A 24,986-nucleotide genomic window follows, 5' to 3' on the forward strand; every position below is an offset into this window, starting at 1 on the left:
ACCCAGTCTGATTGATGTGTAAACCTTTTTGCTTGCATATTAGCTGAAATGATTCATCCATGTGTTGTGGAAATCTCAAATATTGAGATGTTTGTTGAACAAATCTAACATTGTTTATTTCAGTTCTGTTTTAGGACAGCAGCTGTCAAACTGTCATAAACGCAATCTAACATGAAGAGGAAAAAAAATAGCCTGTAGAGATTGGAAATGGGATAACGCAGTCCCAGGTTTTGATTGCCTGCAGCAAAGAATATATTCATAATGTTAATGCACAATAGAGTGGCTGACAGAATAATCCACAAAGACACAAGTAACAAGGACTGTCATTTCAATCTGAAAGCAATAGACAAATGTAATGAGACAACATTTGTCATAATACTCACATTTGCACACATTCAAGACAGGCAACTTCTTGATAAGTTTAGATTTTTTTACTTGCGATCAGCACATGACATACAATTAAGAATTGACACCAAAGAATGGCAGCTTACAACAAAAGCGACAGATTTCAGTTCAAAAACAAGGTGAGGTAGGATCAAGAAGATTTGTATGATATGTTGGGAAAAGGTAGAAAGTTCTCGAGAAATTGTGAATGTGAAAGCTGGTAACACTTTATTTTACAGTGTCCTTGTTACACAAGTTACATGAAGTTACTGTAGTAATAGCTATAAATTGTGCATAATTACATGCAACTAACCCTACAACAAACCTAATCTTAACCCTATAGTAAGTACATGTAGTTAATTAATATTACTCAGTACTTAAATGTATAATTACACTGTAACAAGGACGCCTTAAAAGCCTGGTTTAAAATAAAGGGCCTGTGTATTACCGTCTCAACTCAACACTGTCTTGGTTCATCTACACCTAACAAACCTAAACTCCAGAACGCTTTGTTACATATTTACATGGATGATGTGTAGTGCTTTGGCGTGGTATTTCATAACCCTCCGAATGAAGGAAATCTTTGAGAAGAAAAGCTTGGTGTATTGAGACAGTTGTTGGCACAGCAGGAGTTTAATATTTTCCTGTTAAAACATTGATCAATCGTGCTCTTCAAAAAGAACCCGATTTCTGAGATTCATTAGACAGCGAAGTCTGACAGGCAACACTTTATGAAATTAAAACTTCAAATGATTTCAAACCTGAAGTAGTTACAGTTGCTGAATGAGTCTCTGCATGGGTGTGCGTGGGAAAAGCTTACTGTGCATTGCAGAAAAATACACAGTTCAATCTGCACATTTCCCACTTGCTATGGCCAAAAGTGGACTTGGAAACCATATCTAATACCTTTCTGAAAATATAATCTGTTCACAACTGAAGTATTGCTTTAATGAACAGTCTACTGCAACTCTTTAAATAACATAAGGAAACCACAAAGTATCAAATGACACAACAAGGCAAATAATAAATAACTAAAGTCATTAAAAAAATAAATTATAGAAGTGCTTATGTGCCTGCATGTCCCAGCCTGAAAACTAAATCTGTATCCAAACAGACACCCTCAATGGCCTGTTCCCCTCTTTAAGTCTCTTTATGCTTTCCCTAAGAGGTATACAGAACCCGACGCAACAGTGCAGCCCGGGGCAAGTTTTAAATTGCCGAATGCGTGAGGGCGTAAAGATACTGCTATGTGGCACAACTGGATTTCACTAATTGCAACATGTTCCTGGATCGACATCTTTGTTGATCCTGGAGCAACGTTCTAATCAACCAATTAGACTTGAGAGACAAAATGTCAGTTTATGCCATGTTTGGACTTTCAACCAGGGTAAGGTGCTTCTACATCAGTGTTATTCACCTAACATTTCCTTCTGATTTTAGGGATAACTATAGGTTTAGGAGTAGGGATATGGTTAGGATTTAATTTTTGTCTAGTAATGTTGTTCCAGGATCAACAAAATATCATTATCTAATAATAATTCTGGAGATCTGAAGCATTGTGTTTGTGTGCAACACCAGAACAAGACCGATTCTATCCAGGCAAGGACTGAGAAATCCAATTAGACCTCCTCCTATGGGCTTTTGGCTTGTGGGAACAGGACAAAACGTGAGCGGAATCAAATATATCATTTTTTTGGCGGGTGATGGCGGGATTGAAAAATCCATTCTGCACAGACCTCTACCTTCCTTTACCGATAACGGATGGCTGAAAGAATCCAGGCCAAGGAGGACGTGTGCAGTCCGACTGCACCGTATGGAGGAAAAGAAGCCATCAGTGGACTTCTACTTGGTCAACAGTCTGAAATTAAGCTAAGCGGAGGGGCGGTCCCTAAGCCTTGACCCAGCTCATAGGAACCCAGAAGGTCTCCCGCTCCAGTCTTTCCAGGATGCTACGTAGTTCTGCACAGGCACTGGCAGTGTCCTCCTTAATCAGGACCCGATCCACTAAATGACCATATTGTTGATCTATCTGCTGTGCAGACAAACGCATTTCCTGCAGTTCCTCCTCCTGAAAATGAAGACATGGGAAAGTGTAGGGCAAGAATATTAACAGTGAGAATGAAATGAAACAGACGTCTGAAGATGTGTGCAAAAATAATCATCAAGCTAGATATACTGTGCCTGTGATTCTGTGATTTTCATTTCGCAAGTGAGACAAACCTAAAGCTGATTTTCAAAGCTATCGCAATTAATACTAAATGACTCAATTTCAAGGCTGATTTTTGAAAGGTTGGGAGAATTGTTGTTCATCAGTGCCACAGGGTTTCTTGAGAACTGAGTGATGTGAACCTGTGATGAGACTCACTGTGATTCGCCCATGTTCACCTCCACCTGGCGAGGTGCCGGCACTGCGGCGTCTGCGACTCTCTGGGATTCTCGGTGTTACGAAAATGACATAAGGCTTGAATTCGGCTGTCCGCAGAGCCTTTAGAGCCTGTGGCAGGACAAACAACAAAACCAGTAATGTGAAGGGTTAAATGGCACTATCTAAAATATATATGTACGGTCCTGTTTAAAATGTGGGGTTAATAATACTTAGCGAGACATTTATAATGTTACAAAAATCTATTTCAAATAAATTCTGTTCTTTTGTACTTTCAATTCATCAAAGAATCCTGATTATAAGAAATGCAACAAATCATCATATTAGATTGATTTCTGAAGGATCATGTGACACTGAAGACTGGAGTAATGATGCTGAAAATTCAGCTTTGACATCACAGGAATAAATTACATTTTAAAATAGGTTGAAATAGAAAACGGTTATTTTCCATTGTAATCATATTAGTTTTTTTACTGTATTTTTGACCAAATAGACTTCTTTTAAAAACATAAAAGATCTTACTGACTCCTGTTTATCTGACTCTTTTATAAACCCTTTCTTAATTGAGATTTAACATGTTAAAAAACTAAATTATGACTCCTAAGTATGTACTGATAAACTTCGGCCAGTAGCGAGAACATCTCACATTAAAAATGCATGAGAACAAGTTTAAGTCAAATTTCCTGCCATGTCCATAAGAAAAAGTCTTGCCATCGTGGGTAAAGTGCTGCATGTGGTTTTGCACAACTACTGTAATATGCTTTTTGCAATAGGCAAGTAGCTCCACCTGAAGGTGAGACCAGTCATGTCAGCATCATGGTCAGCATTAGAGAAAGACTTCCGTTTGGCCAAGTGATGCATGAAAATTGTAAATAACCAAAGCAACAAATTCAAATCTACAAAACACGTAATAAGACATTTGGGTCACACTTTAGCATAGGGTCCAATTAGGGGTGGCAAAAATATCATATCACGATTTTTTCAGAAAAAAAAAAACATGATTCACGATTTTATCAATATTCCTTTTCATGTTGGTTTTACTAATTTAAAAGTGACTGAGCATTACTTTACCGCCACACTAATGTCCCTATTTAAAAAAAAAAAGTTTTAATGTCCCTATTTTAAAATGTCCTTATTTAAAAAATATATATATATTTATGTATTATACATTGATACTTATTAAAGGTACTATTAAAGTTCTCAGAGCAGTGAGTGATTTTATCTTTTTTTTATTACCATTAAAGAGATAGTTCACCCAAAAATGAAAATTGTTATGTACTATCTTAAATTGTTTTAATCCCAAATAATTTTCTTTATTCTGTTGCAAATAAAAGTTATTTTGAAGAAAGTGGCTAACCAACCAGTTGCTCCGCAGTGGCTTCCATAGTTGATATTTTCCTACTATGAAAGTCAATCGGGACCAGCAACTGCTTGGTTAGCCACATTCTTCAAAAAATCTTCTTTTGTGTTCAGCACAAAATAAAGTGAATACAGGTTTGGAACAACATTACAGTGAGTAAATAATGACAGAATTTGCATTTTTGGGTAAACAACCCCTTTAAGGACAAGTGGCTGCATGTTTACTATTAGGCTCCTGTCACTTTATGACCGGATCCACACAATTTTCTTTCAATTGTTTGCTGTCACTTGCTAGACACACCGACATCCACACCAGCACGGAAACTGAAAATGTTTTAAATAAAAGGCTTTAAAGCACATGCAAATGATGAACTTTTGTGAATTGCAGTATTCTGTACATTGCGTTGTACAGTATGTTGGGACAGAGGCGCCAGAACTGCAACTGAACTATACAATATTACTGCCGAGTTTGACGTTGTTTGGATTAGAAATGCAAAAGATATCAGTAAATATATCTGTAATAGAAGCACACATTGAAGTTGTGGTTTAAAAAACATTTAAACATTCTAACATTACAGAGGTTTGTGGTTTAAAAGTTAACATTCTTATTCATTTGTTAACTGAATCTGTAAGTCAGCTACGCTGTTTAATATTATATTTAAAGCAAATTTGCTCCCTGGTCGCGACGCAGTCTCTTTCACGGCAATCATTTGTAGTAAATGCAATTGCAATTGTTTTGCACAAATGCAAAAGCACCAAACCAACAATTGCTAAAAACACACAATTATTTTGAACAGGCATTTTGCACTAGTTACATCAAGACATTTTAATTGCCCATGATCAAAAATTGTGATATCGCACACCCCTAGGTCCAATTGTCGCTATGGACTAACTATTAACTATGATTTTTGCATCAGTAAACTCCGTCAGTAAGGTAGTTGATTAGTTTAGGTATCGGTTAGGGGATGTCGAATATGGTCAAGCAGAATAAGGCATTAATATGTGCTTTGGAAGTACTAATAAACACCCAATTTCCAAGTAATATGCATGCTAACAAGGAACTAATTAATAGTGAGAATTGGACCCTAAAGTGTTACCGACATATGCTTTTGTGCATAATTTAAGCTGATCAGAAAATAGTTTTGCTGTTTCCATGTCAATTATAAAGAATCATCACCCACTGTAAAAGCTACTGTTATTTACCTCAGGCTGTACATCTACCAGACACATCTTGTTCTTGGCTTGAACGGAGCGGATGGCCTCTATACTGGTCCCATACAGATTCTCCTTATACTCTCCGTACTCTATAAATCTGCAGACAAAAAAAGGGTATGATAATTGGACAATATATTTTCAAATGGTACATGTAGTAGAAAAGCAGCAGCACAAGAAGACCACATCACAGCAGCACTCACTTGTTATTCTGTGCATCTGCATCAAAGGCCTGCTTAGTCACAAAGTGGTACTCCACTCCCTCCTTCTCATGGCTCTTTTTGGGCCGTGTGGTGTCTGTGATGGAGGACAGAGAGCCAAAAATGTCATGTGGTTTAAAGGGATAGTTGATCATTTCACCCTTATGTTTTTCCAAACATGCATGACTTTTCTTTGTGCGGAAAAACAAAAAGAAACATCCCAAAGACTGTTTTCCATGCAATTATAATGAGAACAGAATCGTTCAAGCTTCAAAAAGAATGCAAAAGGACCATAAATATATCATCAAAGTGGTCCATTTGTGTTTTTGCACAAGTCCTATTTCACTTTCATATATATATAGGCCACGATATTCTTTCAAAATTTGCATTTTGTTTCATCTGAAGATGAACATGATGGGGAGTGAACAATGACAATTTTTGGTGATTTAAAATTTCACATAAATCATTTCTAAAGTCTAAAAACACTGGATAGTGTAAATGTTAATGGTTTGAACTATGTGTGTATAATGTAGGTAGTGTATTTATCAGGAAACTCTTTTTATTCTGAATAGGAAATGAGGCAAGACCTACGGGGCACAGCCACAGCGTAGCGATGGGGATTTTCTGCAATGACCTTTTGCTTCAGCTCATTGATACGTGCTCCCAGAGAACCTGCACAAAGATAAGCAGCAAGTTTAAATCAGAGCATTTATAGTAGCCTATGTACATAAAGTGCAACGTACAAGAAAAAAGTATTTCAGAAGAAGATCACTTAGATCACAGACAAGCGGAGTAAAATCATTATTGCCACTAGAGGTCAGTGTATCATCAGAATGTGGGATGAAGTGAACTGTGCTGGCAAATTGTATCTTTATACTGATACAGGCAGTGGTTTATGGAAGGAATAGTGTAGCTCCAGCCTAGTTTAAGGATGAAGTCTTTGCATTTAATTATAATACCCAATTTGGTATATTTTTTTTGGAATTGCTAAAGTCATGGTAAAAAAGTTAGTGGTAACGGACCCTTTTCACAGGCAGTGACGCGTTCTAACCGTCATCAACATCAGAAATCCTGCAAAGTTTATTATATTTTCATTTTTTTTTAAATGTATGTACATCAGGAGTGGAGTGGGACCAAAAAATCTATCGGGACATTTCGTAGACCACCGGCCCTCGTCAACGTTAATCAGTTCTGCACAATACACATTGCAACATTGCACAATACACACAGAATACAAAACTGTAGTTAATAATATTATGTTTTATATTATCTTACCAATGAGAACTACTAATCGGGGTTTCTCATTGGGGCTCTGCTGATAACGTGTCACTTCCTCATAGGTCAGGAACTCTGTGTCATTCTGGTCAGAAACATTGGCCTCTCCCGAAGAACCACGACGGTCCTTCCGACTTAGACGGAAACTTCTCCTTAAACCGGCTGAGAGAGGGTCACAAAATCATAAAATATTATTTATTACACATCTAAGAGAAGAAAGGGGGAAAGACTATTTGTTTTATTTATTTTCACTTCCATTTAAAAGTTTGTAGGAGTTATAAAATACAGTAAAAAAGTAATTTATTCTACTGAATTTTCAGCATCATTACTCAAGGTATGCACATGATCCTTCAGAAATGATTCTAAACTGATGATTTGCTGCTCAAGAAACATTTCTTAAAAGCAGTTGATAATTAATAATTTATTAATAATTAAATAATTTTTCTTTCCATTTTGTATGCATTGAATGCATCCTTGCTGGATAAAAGTATACACTGGTCTAATCTTACTAACCACAATTCATTGAATAGTTTTGTATTTTTAATGTATTTATAGTTATAATAATGTGAAAGACAATCAAAAGTGCAATCAGTTCAATTTAATTGATTGCTATTTACACTCTCAAGAACTCAAATTTTCACTTTGTATGATACAGATAAAGATAAAATATTGAAAGCAAGCAGTGATTACCAATAGATTGAACTATTGACTCCAATGAAATTCCTGTAATCTTCACCCCACCCATGTTATGAAAAATGTTGTAAAGGGTTTTATATATCAGGACATGGAGGTTAGTGGTGGGAAGATTGAGGACTGTACCTGAGTAAAACTCCCAGGAAAACACCTGGCCACAGGAGGGAGCCACTGCATTACACTTCGAAGAGACTACAATGCGCATTAGACCACCTCACACTTGTGCATAAGCCACACTCTGCCTTCAACAACTGACCCAAAAGATCATTTAGAACTGACCGTGAATTCTGTTGAAGTCTGCATCAGCACTACCCCAAAAGTTGGCCTGCTCAAAATCTGCACATTTCATCACAAATCAGCAGGATTTATTTAAATATAGCAAAATGTGCTAAATGTAACAGTGCAGCACTTCTAATGGCAACAAATTATCAAAAAAAAAGTTGGAAATAAGGGATAAGCAGAATTCAAATGACATATTCAAGTTCTGACAACATTTGCAGGTGCTTTATAATATTCTTCGGAGGTGGATTCCTTGCTGTCAGTAAATCCTTCCCACTGTCATCTTTGGCACTTCCCAGATTATTAAAATGATTCTAGGTCAGTGGCTAAGGGCTGAGAGTTGCCGTCACGCACATTAGCTATATCACACACTTGACTCAGTGAGTGAGTGCACAGCCAATCGTGCAGGGTGGAATGTGCAGAGTGTCCTATAGAAGGGCAGCAGCCTGACAGTGGTTTCGGAGGGGTGGGGTGTTTGGGATGGAGGACTACATAAAGCAGAACGCAGCAGAGAAGAATACATTCACACAGAGACAGGGCAAGGTAAAATGTACTATATACCTGCCAGAGGGGAGGAAGGAAAAGTCAATTATTTTCATCTATAGTTTCAATGTAATCTAAGATTTGCTCATGAACCAAAGGAAAAGTCTCACTAAGAATGTTTTCAGCCTAATGACAGCATTTTTGCACATGCTGACCCTGTTGTTGGTCTGTATACTACTGTTCAAAAGTGTTGGGTCAATAAGATTCTTTGGATTTGGTGAATTCTTTATTTCCCCTTGACTTATGTTGGTATTACCGGTAATTGTTATACTTATTCATCGAACATTGGTGTTTGATTCCACTTTTATGTTGTGGCCTTAATTGAGCTGCGCGTAACACTTATTCCCCTACAAGTTAGCATTTATCTGATAAAACTACAGTAAAATATACAGTAAAACTAATTAAATATTATTATTCAGTATTATGAAAATATATTACAATTTAAAATAACTGTTTTCTATATGAATGTATTTTAAAATGTAATTTTCATCAGTCATTACAGTGTCACATGATCCCTCAGAAATCATTCCAATATGCTGATTTGCTGCTCAATAAACATTTCTCATTGTCATCAATGTTAAAAACTGTTTTTTTTCCTGCTTAATATTTTTTTAAAGTTCAAAAGAACAGAATTCAATTCAAATAGAAATCTGTTATATAAAAAGTTATGTTTAACTGTCATCTTTGATCAATTTCAGTCTATGCTGAATAAAAGTATTAATTTCTACCAAAATATCTTTACTGATCCCAGACTTTTAAAGGCTAGTGCATATTCAAAGTCACATATTTGTCTATTTCATAAACAGTTACTATTGACATGATCACTAAAAAAGTTACTCTTTTTTAGTACGTTAATTTTGTCAGGCAAACAGCAATCCAAAAAAAAAACTAATGTAGTTTTTTTTTGTTTTTTGTTTTTTTTAAAAAGCACTAATTTAAATAATCCCATCACATGCTATTTCAGCGTAATTACCACTTGGGAAAAGTGAAATAAATAAAAATAAAAATAAAATTACAGGTGATTGGTGAACAATAAGGTTTCTGTGCTGAAAATTTACACCACTGTTTCAATATTATTCAAACCACCCACAGAAAGTCACACAAATCTAAACTTTGTCAAGCTCACGAGAGACTGGTGTCAGAAAGTGAAGACAGATGAGGAGCTGTCAGCCTGTTGGTTATCCCCACTAACACATAGGCCTATTTATAAAGATTTCTGCATCTGCAACACATTCTCTAAATAGTGTGATAGCCTGTGAATTAAATATTTAACACTATATCAACTGAATATCACTTCTCTTTCTCACTCTCTTAACAGCTTCTCAGATTAGCGTCATTATTAACTAATGAGAAATGAAACATGGTAGACATGTTTCTAAGACGTTTAACTCAGCGGGATGACAAACCTTTCCTCTCTTTTTATCACCCGAGTATGTGAGTGTGATTTTGCCGAGAGCTATGAATGTTTTACTTGTCTTGTAAGTCAGAGTGTTGGAGTTCTCAATCCATCCCTACATATTTTTTTAATTTTATTCCATGTTGTAGGATCAACTAGAAATAACGGTTCACTGTAAGCACGGAGAGTCTGCTTTTAGCTATATTATGCCAGCCGTAGCTGGAAACAACTTTCAGAGGAGATCAGGTGTGTTCCTACACTAGTCACATTCAAATCCAGAGTCAAAACACTTCTGTTTAGCTATGCATTTACTGAATGAGCACTGTGCCACTATTCGTCCGACTGTTTTTACTGTACCGTACTTTATTTATTTTTATTCTAAATTGTTTTAATCATTATTTGTTTTGTTTTTTTTTCTATGTAAAGCACTTTGAATAACCATTGCGTATGAAATGTGCTATATAAATAAACAAGCTTACCAAGCTTGCATAATTTTGCTCACAATTGTACATAAATTGCATGAATGTTATTTCACTTAGCCTACATTATACATCTTGTGCTAAGACACTCGTGCTTTTCCTTTAACGGAATTTCTCTCATCGAGCTTGACCACTTCATGCTTTTTTACTGATAGGGCTAGGCTAGCTATCCGATCCCAGTTAAAACGGTTCCATTTGCACTTAATTTCCAAATGTTTCTCAGCAAATTATATAAATCCGATCTTGCACATTCAAGTTCACATAACTTAAAGCAACAGATAATAAGCTATGTGTAGCAATTTATTTATCATCAGCTGACTTCAAGATAGATTAAAGAGCAGAATCAGCACTAGTGAGAGAATTTATCATTCACCACTTTTAATGAAGATGACATTTGTGCTGAGCGTCAGGATGAGATGCAGAACTTTGAGTTTAATTTGTGGCAGTCTGCTTGCTTAAAAGAGATACTCATCTCCAGCGGGCTAAATGGAGAAGCGTGTTGTAGCGGTGTAGAATCTGGCTACTCCTTTTCCTAACCTACATATTTATTTGACCATTTTGGGTTGCATTTCAATCCGTCTCAAATGCATTTTTAAGGGCATTCACAATTCCAGAGCTATTCGATCAGAGGAAACGCGAAATGACCATGAACAGGCCCAACACTATAAGTAAGGAGCGTGAAATGTAAAACCCAGCAGTGATTACTGAGGAGAAATTGCTGTTGTTCTGCCCCACTCACATTCTCTTTCTATTACTATGCAAAATCAATTGTGAAAAAAAAAAAAAATAGCAGGACGCTTCTCAGTCTCTCTTCCAGAGAAACATCAATGCACCACTGCAAATTGGCTTCTTCACAGTCAAAGCTAAATTTCCTTGACGCTGCCAAATACCCCCCAATCCGGCCTCCCCTCATCAGGCCATAGCTCTTGGCACAGAGGCAGGCAGCAATAGATGCTCACTCAGGCAGAAGGTTAGTACATTTTAGATTCAGCAGGCGCTGCCTGGGTACAGGAGCGGGCATGCAGTTTCTCACCTATGTACTGTCCATTGAAATAGCCCTCACAGTCACAGTCTTCTGTAGGGAGGCAAGCAGGGAGAGAGGGAGTGAGCAGAGGAGATCAGGAGAGAAAAGCAGGGCTGCAGAACTACAGTTACACAAGCAGGTTCAACATTTAGGTAGGTAAGCGGGCGGGCGGGAGGTATTTCAGCAGGTTAAAATGACGGCTGTGGTCAACCAAGAGGCTTTGTTAGTTGCCAAAAAGTAAATGATGGTGTGATAGAATGAAAATATTAGGATTTGCTTTTGTGGTGGAGTGTGACACAAAGGAAACAATGGGTGTTTTATAACCTACAAATAATGGAAACGAGGCCCTTCGATTGAAAAAGAGATGGGAGAAGGCAGTAGAGATTATGGAATATAACATCACCTGACAGCTATAGACAATCTGTGAAAGAAAACTGGGAATACTTGTAGGTGTCAGTAATTTTGTGTTTCTGTACTGGTCTAAATGCTATTCATATTGGACTTGTCTTATACTAACATACATGGTGGTAATGTAGTATTATGCAAAAGAAAGAGGTGTCAGTTACTGATGCCATTGTAAAAATGTGTTATTTACAGTCAGTCATATTCATTTATTTCATATATGAAAGTGTTACTCATAATGTACTTGTATTTGGATGGTTGTGTGATCTCAACCACTATCCAAATACAAACATGGAAACCCAAAGTATGTGTGTTGTAGTCTCTCTCCAGGAATTAAAATAGATTAGGTGAGAGACTGGCCTAATTTCCTAATCACTGTGGTACCAATACGTGTGTGTTGTGTGTGAACTCAGATCTGGAAGACCAACCTTTATCACATCCTTGGTCATCTGATGTCAGCAGTAAAAAGGAAAAGGAAAATATATGATGACGACGAAAGGAGACAAAACTGCAGACAAACTCTGAATGGGAAAATATTCTACACTGGCACTGGAGTTTATTTATTAAATAGAGATTATTCATAAAGGACATCACTCCTACAACATGCAGGTCCACAGTAAAGAGATGCAGTAATAAAGGAAAAAGCAGAAGGAGCAGATATAATACACGTAATGAGAGTCTGTGAGTGAGGGAGAGAGGGAGAGAGAGAGCGGGGCATGTTGCTAATCTGCAGATGTGTCTGTTCTCTAATCAGCTTTAGATTAGTGAACATGAAGCGCTCAATAATCACCTGGCCACTTCACACAAGCAAATTATGCCTCCCGTTAGTCAACACTGATTAATAACTGAAGGGCTTTTCGGTAAGGAAAGAAGAATCACTCTGAAATACTCACAGACAGTTTTTTGGGGAGACTTGGAGTTTTGAAGAGTGCCCATTTTTATTCTGAAGGCTAACCGCCTGAGAAAGAAAACCATAAGAGGAGATCTTCAAACTGTTGAAAAAACATTATTAAATCCCTTGGCAAATATATTTTGTACCGGGCTGACTTGAGCCATCATATACTATTGAGCAAGATCAAACAAACTCATAATATCTAATAATCTCATAACCTCATAATCAAAACCCTATGGAGAAGTATCAAACTCATGATATGACGAAGTCAGGCTAGTCTTTCATTTTTTGTTTTTATTTGGTAAATAAATAAACTGCATTTGCATTCGGCTCTCCCTCGCTTCTGAGTCTCTTCATCACTGCAACTATATTTTCAATGTACTATAGCAACTTCATCATTGCAAATGAGTAATTACAAATATATTTAAATACAAGTGTACTTACCTACCAAAGTACTAGGTAATTTCAGGTAACTACATGGGGTTAGTACCTAGTTATCACCAAGTTATTGCATTTACTATTATAAGTACATAGTATGTACATGGGAAACAGGACTGCAAAAGTGCTTGCGGAATTATATTTATGTATATTTTGTCTTTTTGTTAAAACTTGAGGACCAGCAAAACCAAGATGTTCAATAGCAAAATTTAGCTGCAAACTAAACATCTCTGAGGTGTGTGTTTTATGATTGATGATTTGTCCCACCTCTCCTGAAAATGTTTGGATGGGACGAGTCCTGCACGCAGGCTGCAATCTCCAACTCTCTTGGCCTGCCACCACGTCTGATCATCCTGACTGACCACCTGCAGGACGTCTCCGCGTTTAAACGGAAGCCCTGCCTCCTGACATGGCGTGGCTTTGTCCTCCAATGGAGTGTAATCAAACAGTGCCCGCATGTAGACCTGAAAATGACACACCGTACAAACAAGATACAAACTCAATGGACAAGAAAAAAATACTGGAGATATGCTGGGCTGATTTCTGCTAAATCACTAGGTTTTATGCTATTTTTAAAGTCAATCACCTTGCTTTCTTTCAGCCTGTCCTCCTCTTTGATTGCTGGGATGATCTTCAATGTGATAGAGCCTTGTGATTGAGACTAAGAAAGAAAAAAAAACTGCTCAAATGAATCTGTTTTGACAATAAACAGGAATGATTAAGGTGATTATTTTGACTGTCACGTGATTAAACTGGTAAATCAAATCAAGTATATGATATGCCAATTAATTCCTTTAATTAATCACAATATTTACTGAGAAAACCGCCAACATTAAAATAATATCATTTTGTTATTAAAGGTAATGGTACACTATGTAACTTTTGGCCATCTAGAGGTTAAAAAACAAAACTGCATGAGTGAGTGAGAGTGAGAGAGAGAGAGAGAGAGAGAGAGAGAGAGCGAGAGAGAGAGAGAGAGAGAGAGAGAGAGAGAGAGATTTCCTTCTGATCATAAAACATTCACTACTTGGCTTGAAATATAGTCAGTTTAGATGGAAAGGATTGTAAGCTGACTATCTGAAGACGTTATTGTAGCTATACCATTAATAGACACGATACTTCCTTGAAAATAAATTCCAGCACAGCACAACAACAACCAGTGAAATTACCCTTCACAATAGATAAAGTTTTGAAATAAAAAAAACACCATCTATACATCGCATTTAAGCTCTGTCTTGTTATCTTTTTGCCAGCAGACTCTCTTCAGTTCAGTGATTTTTTTTGTTTGTTTTTTTTGTGCTCCATGTTAACCTTTCTCGCTTATTGTGACAACTCATTGATATCATATAGAGACCAGATGCCCTATTGGCTGCTAGGCACTGAGAAATGTGGCCGCCATCTTGAACCAGTCGTATTCCTATTGTGTTGCATAGCAGCAGTAGATGACAGAGCACTGTGTAGCATATTCCTGCTCAAATGGGCGGACTATCGCTCGGGAATTACTTTTCACAAGAAAGATTTAATATTTAACATTACCTGACTAATGTTTGTATTTTGTGAATAAAATATCCCATGTGTCCTGTATCAGCTACATGTATGCAGCAAAAAACCCCACATGAAAATCAGTTCGGTATTCAGTGAGATATGATTTATTAAATGTGCTGACAGCTCATATCACCTGCCAAACAGATTACACTGAGCGGGAGCGGATGACCGGTTTAAGATGGCGGCCCCACGGCTCGTCCGTGCCAATAGGATGTAGTGGTCGATAGGGCGTCTACCTATATGATGTCTATGGTGACAACTAACCTATACCCCTCCCAAACCACACAACGGAGCAACTTTTCTTTATTAATATAATATGGATATGACGAGACATGCACAGGCAAGTGACGTATGTGTACAATTTCCCATGAAAACCGTCCCTCTAAGTGCAGTTCACTAACGTTATCTTGTTCGATATCATAGTATAAACGGTAATTATTAACGAAAGGTGACCATGTTTTTTAAACATCTATTAATACTAGCTAGATGGAATATTGATTTAAGAGGGGTCTGATGATAGGGGTCTGATCTCTTTTTTCGAAAAGACATGATTGTCAAAATACTTAGAATAAGCGGAGAATGTGGGGAATGACAGAGCACGCGTGTCCTAATAACATCGTATTGCTGGTTCGCGCGCACACTCCCTCTCTCTCTCTCCCTCAGAGTGCTGGCTGTCATTGATAGCGACAACAAATCCTGTGAGTCCACGCTCTTTCCCTACGTCATCAAAGTACGTCTTTTGTTATTATTTTGATTGAGTGACCCCTGGTGGCCAATCAGAGTAAGACAAAAACTCGCTTTGAAAGAAGGAGTGATGATGTCAGCCATTTTTAAAATTTGGTCAATTTGACAAGTGGAAACCTTCCTGTCTCTCTCTTGAAACCAACACGGAAGTGACTTAAACTGCAATTCATCGACTGGCCGTAGGCTGCAAAAGAGAGTCAATTCTATATACCCCCATGTTAAAATGCCCACTTTACAGCAGAACAAAATGTGTTTATAGCCTGGTGTAAAAGGTGGTTTTGGTCTATAGTCATAAAGTTATATATCAAGGAAGTCAGGAGGTCCTCCTTACCAGTAGTTGACTGATCTCATCTGGTCTCTTGTGCATTACAGAGCTGCCATTGACTTCTCTCAGTTCATCACCGACATGCACCAGACCTGTGGAGAGAGGAAGGATACCTGATTTACAGATTCACTACAACATGTTCGAGTTGTACCAGCTGTGTTTGATCCACAATACACTTTATAGGCATAGTTCAATGAATTTTTAATGACCAAGATCATTCCCACCACACACACAGCATATATGGGTTATATTCCCATGGCAACAGCTGTGGTCAGGTGGTTAGTGAGTCTATTTGATTCGGTTGATTGGGTCTCAGGAGAGCCTCCTTAACCACAAAGATGGGCAATTGCAGCAGACTTGCAGCCCAGTGTCCATCACAGAGGTGAAAATAACAAGCATATCTAGCACACTAAGTAAAGGTGCAGGGATATTCAGACACTTCAATGGTTTTAGTGATGAACACAGAACCTTTGAAGACTGCAATGGTTTTCCATTGTTATACTCAGTGGTAATTACAACAAAAGATAAAACACATTTCAGGAGTATATTTGATAAAATAGCTTTGCATCATGATTATAATGGAATCCAGCATGGAGTAAAATGAGACCTAGAATAAAGACAAATTCTTTGGTGTCACTCACCACTCCTGTCTGCAGCCCCGCCTTTCATGATCCGAGCCACAATCACGGCCCCGGTGGACTCATCCCGCCGAATTGTGGCACCCTGAGAGACAGAGCAATTTATCTCTTTAAAAAAATCATAGTCAGTTATCTCAAAAAGTCTAGTAGGACTTTTTTAGTCAAACTGACAGTGCACACATTTTCTTACGTGTTGTTCAAGTCAGTGTTGTTGTTTGTCAGCTAAAATTATAAAAAAAAAACACGTTTTCCATTTGAAATGAAAATGATATGATAAATTAAATATAGATTTTAGATGAAAAACTTGTAGAACTTACATTAATTAAAAATGTCACCATGGCAACGAACATGGCAAAATATATTACGTTTAAGTACTAAAATTACAACAACAAAAAAATTAAATAAAAATAAAACCAAATAGAAATAAATAAAAAAACTAATAAAAATGACAAAAATCACCTAGACCTATATTTTTATATATATAAACAGTGAAATTTTATGTTATATATATATATGAAGAGTTCAGATGCAAAAGCCTCTAAATGCCATTTGAAATTTTCTTCTTTAATGATGATTTTTGTCAAACTTGTATATTCAAGTTCAGTGATTTCACTTGAATATACAAGTTTGACAAAAATCATCATTAAAGAAGAAAATTTCAAATGGCATTTAGAGGCTTTTGCATTTGAACTCTTCATATATATATAACATAAAAGTCCTTGTTTATATATATATATATATTATGTAAACAAGGACTTTTATGGTAGATGTGAATAATCTCGATGAGTACTAGTACGTAAATAATGCTAAAAACACACAGGTTCCTAAACACAGTGCTGTCCTAATATTTTCGGGGTCAATGAATTTGTGCAACTGGCATTGTTTCTTTCTCTCACCAGTGGCTCTTTGTTTTTGACAAGGCGGACGATCTTCACAGAGTCCTCATCTAGTTCATCCTCAAAGTCATCGGGAAGAGGAGGCAGCACAGGGTCAAAGTTCTTCTGCGCCACCGTGTCATGAACTGACAAAACCGCCTAACAAAGCAGGGGGGATAGGAACAACTACATTTCGTTTCTGGCCAATCGTTTTAACGAAGATCTAACAATGAAGGTGTTGTTTGTACCTTGAGATGAGGTGATGTCAGCAAGTGTAGCAGTTCTTTTTCCTCAACACTCATCGGCCCACTTTGCAACTCCTCTACCACCTGCCAATCAATAAGGGCAGACCGTGACTAAAGCATTTAGCAAGCTAGCTTTAGCAAGCTAGTCTTCTAATTCCTTATATTTCTTTGGCCAACTTTTAGGGACATTTCAGCAAATTTGTCCTCAGATTATGGATACATAAATTCTTATACAATTTAATTTACTTTCTCAAGTATGTGTGACAGAAAGCTGCTGTATCAAGCATTTTAGTGTCCCCTTATTCCCCCCATACCATTAAACACTAGTTTCATATATTATTGTAAAAGCAAGGCCATTAATCTTGCCTTTAGTGATGTGATATGACAGACTGCAGCACTTACATCCTCAGCCAGAGTGGAGGCACTGTGGAGAACTGGGGTGGGGCTCTGCCTTTCATACTGACGCAACTTCTCATGGATCTAAAAACGAAGATAAATAAGCTAAGGTAAATAATGCATGTGTTGAATACTTTATAACATATGACGCTGCAAGTGAATTCAATGCAAAACCAACACACCTTCATTAGGTAGCTGAGACTTCTCTCACTGAAGACATCCTTGAGGAAGACCATGTCCTCTTTGTGATTGGCATCTGGACGCAGCTGTGAGGTCAGCAGGGCAAGCGTCTCGTGCAACCCTACATGTAAACAGAGATCAATAAGCGTCATTGTACATACATAAGTGTGTTTGTTTCGATTTTTACATTTGTGCAGCTCACCTGCTCCTGCAGAGAGGACTGGCATGGCTTCTTTCATCGATAAGGAAGGGGTTGACCTAAAAAAGAGGTAACCATTATAGCAGTATAGGCTATGCACCCACAACGTCCTGACAGTGTTTTCAAAATCAATCATTTTCATTGTAGTTTTTAGTTTACAATGAAAGGCTAGGCAAAATTAAACATTTGCAACACTAACATTAAGAGTAGTCAGATATCATGTTCCGTGACGTTGGTTAATTATATCTTTAGTGTCGTGTTTTTGTTTATTTTATTTTTTATTTTACTGCATGCAGTAACAATGTTAACTGCACGATTCGCGAACAAATGACTCGGTAACTGTTATGAACCGGTTCTTTTTAACGAAGTAGTGAATCGTTAAGAGCTGTAAATTAGTTCACTGTTGACTCCCTCGCTGAACCGCAAGTATTTATTTATTTTTTTCGGTCCAGTTCAAAGAAGATGTAGCCAGAGACGTATAGTAATGAAGTAGAACTACTTACAGGAAGTACTGTACTTAAGTACTAAAATGCTGTATCTGTACTCTACAAGAGTATTGTTTTTTTCCTCATACTTCTACTTTTATTTCAGTAGATATTTTTGATGAATTTAATACTTTTACTTCAATATTTTTTAAGGTTCTGCTAGTTACTCGTTACAATTATAGAAATTTTACGAATCATTCGTTGCAAGTTGGCTTTCATGCTGCCTAAATCACACACCAGTTTTATAGGGTAATGCTGTGTGCAGGGGTTGTCCTGCAATGACATTTTTTTTGGCGGCCGCCAAAGCAAATTTGTATCCCGCCAAAGTGCCTTATTTGATTGCTAGTTCAAACCTTTGACTGCTTTCTTTAATAATTACATGACACAATACTTGTACTTTTACTTTTAGGACTTAAGTAGTGAATTTTAAAATAAACTACTTGCAATACTCAAGTACAAAAAATGTTGAATACTTTAGTACTTCTACTTAAGTGTGGTGCTTAAAGAGCACTTCAACTTCTACTCAAGTCACTTTTTTGATAGAGCACTTGTACTTTTACTCAAGTCCGGGTTTCTAGTATACATCTCCGGATGTAGCCGATGTGAGTCTACTGAAAAGACATCATTTTATAACCGATTTTTAAAGTTCTAGAACTAGAAAAAAAATCCCGCTTATAGCTAATTGCTAAAAAATAAATCATAAAACTGATTTATTTTGTGTAAAAAGTACAAGGTGGCAAGGCTTTTACCCCACACACAGGGCACAAGGCAAAATGTACTTTAGCAAAATTATATTTTTTAAAAATGTATTAATAAAGTCTTTTTTTTTTTTACTTTCAGAGTTTAAAACAATGACTTTAGCAAAGTTTTTTCTATTTTCTGTTTATTTTAATTAATTTTAAAAATATTTATTTTTGTTCAATAAATATACTGTCATTAAAATGTTAAAATATACATTTTAAATATACAGAAATTTTTTTTTATATATATATTAACTATAAATGATAGCAACATGCTATGATTAATAATATCATATGATTCATATAATTTTTTCCCTTCACTATTGACCAGAAACAAACTCACAAAGGTGACATGACTGCAACACCAATAGTCCTTTTTTTATAATAACCCTGTTTAATTTTTCTTTGTTTTATCTCCAATTTACAAAATCATATTTTCATGATATTTTCAATGTATGATTCATCTACAATCTATCCCTCTTGCTGGTGTCTTCAAGGCTCAATAAATCTGTTTAAATACCTGCAGTGGATCGGTACATCAATATCCCATCACTTTTAAGCTTGCAACTTATATTTCATATAGTTCTACTGGGTGTGCATTGCCTTGATAAGATTAATGGATATTCATCCATGATAAAGTGCTAGAATAGAGGAGAGAGAGTGACTGGAAGAGATGAGTGATGCTCTCATGTGGGTGCCGAGAGGCCGCAGCAGGAAAACAAAGCTCAGAGTGCTGCCACTACTTCCTCTTTTACACTCTTTCTCCCTCTCACACACACACACACTCTCAGAGCAATTCAGACGTGCCATATACTTTCAGAGTGCATGCCCAGTGAAACAGAAATAGCAATTCCACAAGCACTGATCCATCTAGAAAAGAGACGAGAGACAAAAAAATAGAAACTCTACTGCAGTGTTTCTTCCTCGTAACACACAGCATAGGGGGTGTTGTAACACGGGGTGAGCTTTATCAGTTCAACCAGTAAGAAATGAGCTACAGTGAAGCTTGCCTCTGTGCTTAGACTGGGAGTCTAGAACGAATTCTGATGTAGATGAACACATCAATACTGAGGAGTGTGTTCATTGTATAACCAAGCCACTAATCCTGCAGATTTGATGCATCACATTTTTGGCTATGAACATTTGTGACTATTCCATATTAGTGACACACAATAACATTATATGTACTTCCTGGTTTGTCTGTAAAAAAAAAAAAGATGGATGCTGGCACCATAATACCATAAAGCAACATTCAATTCTCAGCAATATCAGGAGAGTGAATGTGAGATATAAACCAATAATCCAATCATGACTACCACAGATAGGAATCCACACTTTTGCTCTAAAGGATGATGTCATTCCCACTTTAAGCTGTTCTGGTAATGATGTAATTACCAAAGGTACTTTGTGGAAGCAATACACAGGGGAATGAGTTGGGGGTTTTTTTAAGGTAGGTGTGTGTGTGTGTGTGTGTGTGTGTGTGTAGTGGAATAGAATATACAATGTACATTATAAAACTCATTACACCTATGGAGAGTCCCCACAAAGTGCAACCGAGTGTTTGTGTTGGTACAAACAGTACAACAAAGCTAGTATTGAGGGAGGAAAAAAGGTTTTCTTGATAGAAACATTAAATAAATAAGTATAGTCTATCATTAAATGAATACCAGTAAAGTATTAATTTCTCAAATAAAATATCTTACTGGCCTCTTACAGTGTATAATTAAGCATAGCTTTAATACATTTCTTACTGTATTTTATCAAGAATAATATCTGGTTATGTATAAGTGCAATGTTTGTGTTGTATGGCTTGTTCATAGACCTAAAAAGATAAATATAAGTTTTGGCATAAAAGCATGAACACGTCATCATGTGTGCTATTTCTGTCTGGAACAGCTTAGAGCTCTTTTCGGGTTTTTTTTTTTTATTTTTTTGGTTTAAATGTGACACACACACGCAAACTCTCAAAGACCTCTTGGCAACCTTATTGGCTTTAAAGGTCTGTTTAGGTCACACAGTCTTCGGCAGATTGTACATCTGTTTGGTCTTCCTAATTCTCATGGATGTGTGCGGAATATCAGAACATCAAATCCATTCTGGTTGTTAAAAGCTTGGATGGATGTATAAAACACATGTAATGTAGTTTTCGTAGCCTGCTGTCTGGAGGATATGTAAGGAAACCAGAGCAAAATATCTCACCTATAGGGAAGCTTCTGTTTTTACCAGACACCTGCTCAGGGTTCTCACATTTGAATAGGATTTAACATTTTAAAAATTACATTTCAATGCATCTTTTTATTAATCTTTAAATGGAAATGTTGTAATTTTCTCAATGTAAAATGTTATATGTTCTCAATGTTATATGTTGGTTTTAATTAATTTTAATTTGTCAACAGGTTCCACATAACTAGATTGCGTTAAACAAACATAATTTGTTTATGTAACTTCAACATAATTCTATTATGTAATTTTAAATTACCCAATTTAAGTAGTCTCAACATGAATTTTTAAAGGCTTCCTGACATGATTCAAAGGCATTTTATTATATTCATTCATCCATTTATATATCATTTGATTCAGTGACATTTAATTAAATTGATAGACTTTAGCTAGCTATTTGCTAGCAGAAGCACATATTAACATCTTGAATGTTAAGATTTACATGCTCCTTCATTCAAAGCAATAGAAAATAATGAAATAAGTCGACAGACTAACAAAATGCTCCACTCATCTCCACAATGGTAACCCACTGTAATTTAAATTGTTTAATAATTCCAATGTAATTTAACATTAAACACTATTACACACTATCATGTCTTCCCCTTTTCTAAATTTCTCCAAAAAAAAAAAAAACACCATAAAATAACACTTAATTTTAACATTTATTCTCTCTTAATTCAACCATATGCAAAGCATGCTGGGAACTAAAAGCACCGCCCAGTTTCAGTCAATGCGACACAAATCAATCATGTAATCCAACACAAACGGATTAAGTAAACTTAAGTTGTTCATAGATTTAAGCAGATTGAACACAATAAAATTAAGTTCGGGAAAAATGGCAGTCGGCTCGCACTATACTGCCACCCTCTGGATGTACAAAATGTTTTACTTAACATAAATGGTTTGTGTTTAGACAACACATTAGGATTTTGTACTGTTAAGTTGAGACACAATTACATAGACCTTAATAGAAAAAAAACATTTAAAGTCAAAAAACACAATTATTATAAGTAAACTATATAAATATATTATGTAAAGTGCACAACCTCCCTAGTTAATATCCCAAAAAAGTGAAACACAGACTCTGTTGCACCATCAAACATTTTGCCAAATTCTTGCTCATCCAATGGTTTGAGTTTGGGGCGGGACATCCTGTTTTTTAAACAATGTCAGACGCACACACACAAAACTCTTAATTTAACTTTAGTTATTGTGCCTGGTGACTGATGGGAAGCGTATTAACAAAAATCACAATGAATTGTTTGCTTACACTGCTTACACAGTCTAAGGGCAGCTGGGAAACTGCTCCTTTAAACTGGTAATGGTGTAGGGATGTTGATCAGGTTATCTAAATAGATAGGTTTTCACAGACAGAGATAAAAGCATGTACATGATTGTTAGAGGAGTTTTTATATCCCTCAGGATGAATTTTGATCTGTGCTGGTGATGAATCTGGGAAGGCAAAGTAAGGTCTGAGATAAAGCATCACATTTTGACCTGGACAATTTAAGATACAAATTGCAAAGTCAAATTACAAAGTGCAAGTCCTTTTGTAATCCTGATTTGTATGTCCTTTTTGACTAAAAGCCCCCCATTGTCCAATGCAATATTTGAATATTCAACATTTCCTATGATATTATGATTATGCTGCTTGTTATCAACATATAGTTGGGTGTAATGTGTTACTAAGTAATTAATTACTGTAATTTATTTACTTTTTCCTTGACAAAGTAATGTAAAGGACTGTGCTTCATTTTTCTGTTATAAAAAATATAAAGAACTGTAATATAAAGAACAATTCTTTATAAAAAAAAAATTAAAAAAAATGATAGCTGATTTAACTTAATGACAAAATCTATGTTTTCTTTATGTAAACTCCCTTGAAATACTTTGGTCAGCTCAAGAATAACTTAATAGCGTTTATTTGAAATAATTAAAAGAGCAGTTTCATGTCTATATTGTTCAACTGGTTGAGGTTGATATGGGATTTAGAAAGTAATAAGTAATGCAATGATTTATTAATAATATGAGAAGAGTAATCTAATCACACTGTTGAATATGTAATTAGTAGCTTAGTGACTGATTGATTAGATAACCAACACACTTGTTATCTAACTTTTTTATTAACAGAAACTGTGAGTGTTGTTATTAAGGGGAACAAAATTAGACTTGGTTTTTTTTTTAGCATTAAAACTATAAGGATTATTTATTTTGTATGTATAATTTGATCGTTTTAAGTCATCTCGTTCTCAACTTTGCTCAGAACCATTGATCTAGAACAATATTATGCTAACAAGTGAATCCTTATTCGTAAAGTCTTTAGAGCCTCTGAAGATGAAAGTGGTGCATGTTTATGACAAATAGGGGGAGATTTCATAGTGCCAAATGGGATTCATGAATAATAATCTGACCTTGGGGTAAAAGGTCAGCCGTCACAAGAGAAGCTCCTTTTGTTAGAGATTAAAAACACAAAGAAACATCAGTTTGAACTATTTGAAGATGATCCAGGAAAACATTCAATCATCTGAGAGGAATATAAATTGTCTGGAGGCTGTACTCAGTATTGTTAGACTAATTATTTTGAGAAAGTTAAATAATAGTTCAACTAGGTACAATAGGTATTACAAGATTTTTTCTTCTTCCTGTTTCTTTTTTTTTTCGTTCATGGAACTAAAGTTGTGTGTCTGATTGTTACAAAAGTGAAGAAAAAAGAAAAAAAAAACAACAACAACTGCCCGTTGGCATGAACCAAACTCAAACATGTACCATTCTGGCACAAATAGCGGTTCTTTAATCCTGCACCCACCTCCAAACAGATCCAGACATTAGAATTCAACTCGCAGTGACCTAATTCTGTTTCACTTACATTGTTGCACTACCATGTGCAACACATAGAGGAATGAATGCATGCACCCTACACAAACAATGAACATAGATGGACAATTGCAATCAATAATGGAAACAGGTGTGCACGTTTTGTGAAAGCATCAGTATTCTCTCTCTCTCCCTCTCTCTCTCTCTCTCTCTCTCTCTCTCTCTCTCTCTCTCTCTGCATCACAGTCTTCCTCTCTCTTCCTTCATCTGCAGTGCAGTGCTGATTTGCACATATGCCACTGATTGGCTCAGAGAGAGAGAGAAAAAAAGAGGAGATAATCACCAAATCACATTTACAATCGCACGCACGATCTCGTGCAATGCATGCTGGGTCTTGCTTCGTGTTTGGCTCCGGTATAATGAAGCAAATGAACGTAATAAAAAAGAGCAGCCTACCTCTGGCTCCGTCTTCTCCTCTGTTTTCTGTGTCTCTGGATCTGTCGTTCTCAGAAGATTGCCTTACTGATCCTTTCGTTGTGACTCTTCCTCCGGCTGCCGCCCCTGCCGTCTGTCGCTTCTCTGTCTCTCTCTTCCACACACATACACAAACCCCCTCCCCTT

The 24,986-nt window shown here is 36.4% G+C and overlaps 1 protein-coding gene across 3 annotated transcripts; it reads right to left on the reverse strand.

The window, feature by feature from the left end:
• Positions 1-416: 416 nt before the first annotated feature.
• mpp3a (MAGUK p55 scaffold protein 3a) lies at positions 417-24,986 on the reverse strand. 3 transcript variants are annotated; one of them, XM_089128700.1, is made up of 21 exons: positions 24,822-24,986; positions 18,110-18,165; positions 17,910-18,028; positions 17,734-17,811; positions 17,335-17,415; positions 17,108-17,245; positions 16,215-16,296; positions 15,580-15,665; positions 13,546-13,620; positions 13,227-13,423; positions 12,523-12,587; positions 12,058-12,078; positions 11,237-11,278; positions 7,786-7,842; positions 7,633-7,698; positions 6,814-6,975; positions 6,130-6,210; positions 5,542-5,635; positions 5,330-5,438; positions 2,750-2,878; positions 417-2,452 (listed from the first exon to the last, which is right to left on the reverse strand). In XM_089128700.1, the coding sequence occupies exons 2-21, from the start codon at positions 18,144-18,146 to the stop codon at positions 2,273-2,275; spliced, it is 1,899 nt and encodes a 632-aa protein (XP_088984826.1). In that variant the 5' UTR covers positions 18,147-18,165; positions 24,822-24,986; the 3' UTR covers positions 417-2,272. The 3 variants fall into 3 exon arrangements, with proteins under 3 accessions (XP_088984826.1, XP_039523228.2, XP_039523229.2); XM_039667294.2 differs by lacking the exon at positions 7,786-7,842 and having other exon boundaries at positions 24,822-24,985; XM_039667295.2 differs by lacking the exons at positions 7,633-7,698; positions 7,786-7,842 and having other exon boundaries at positions 24,822-24,985.

Source organism: Pimephales promelas, chromosome 3, assembly GCF_988280905.1.
Source record: "Pimephales promelas chromosome 3, fPimPro1.hap1.1, whole genome shotgun sequence".
NCBI lineage: Eukaryota > Metazoa > Chordata > Actinopteri > Cypriniformes > Leuciscidae > Pimephales > Pimephales promelas.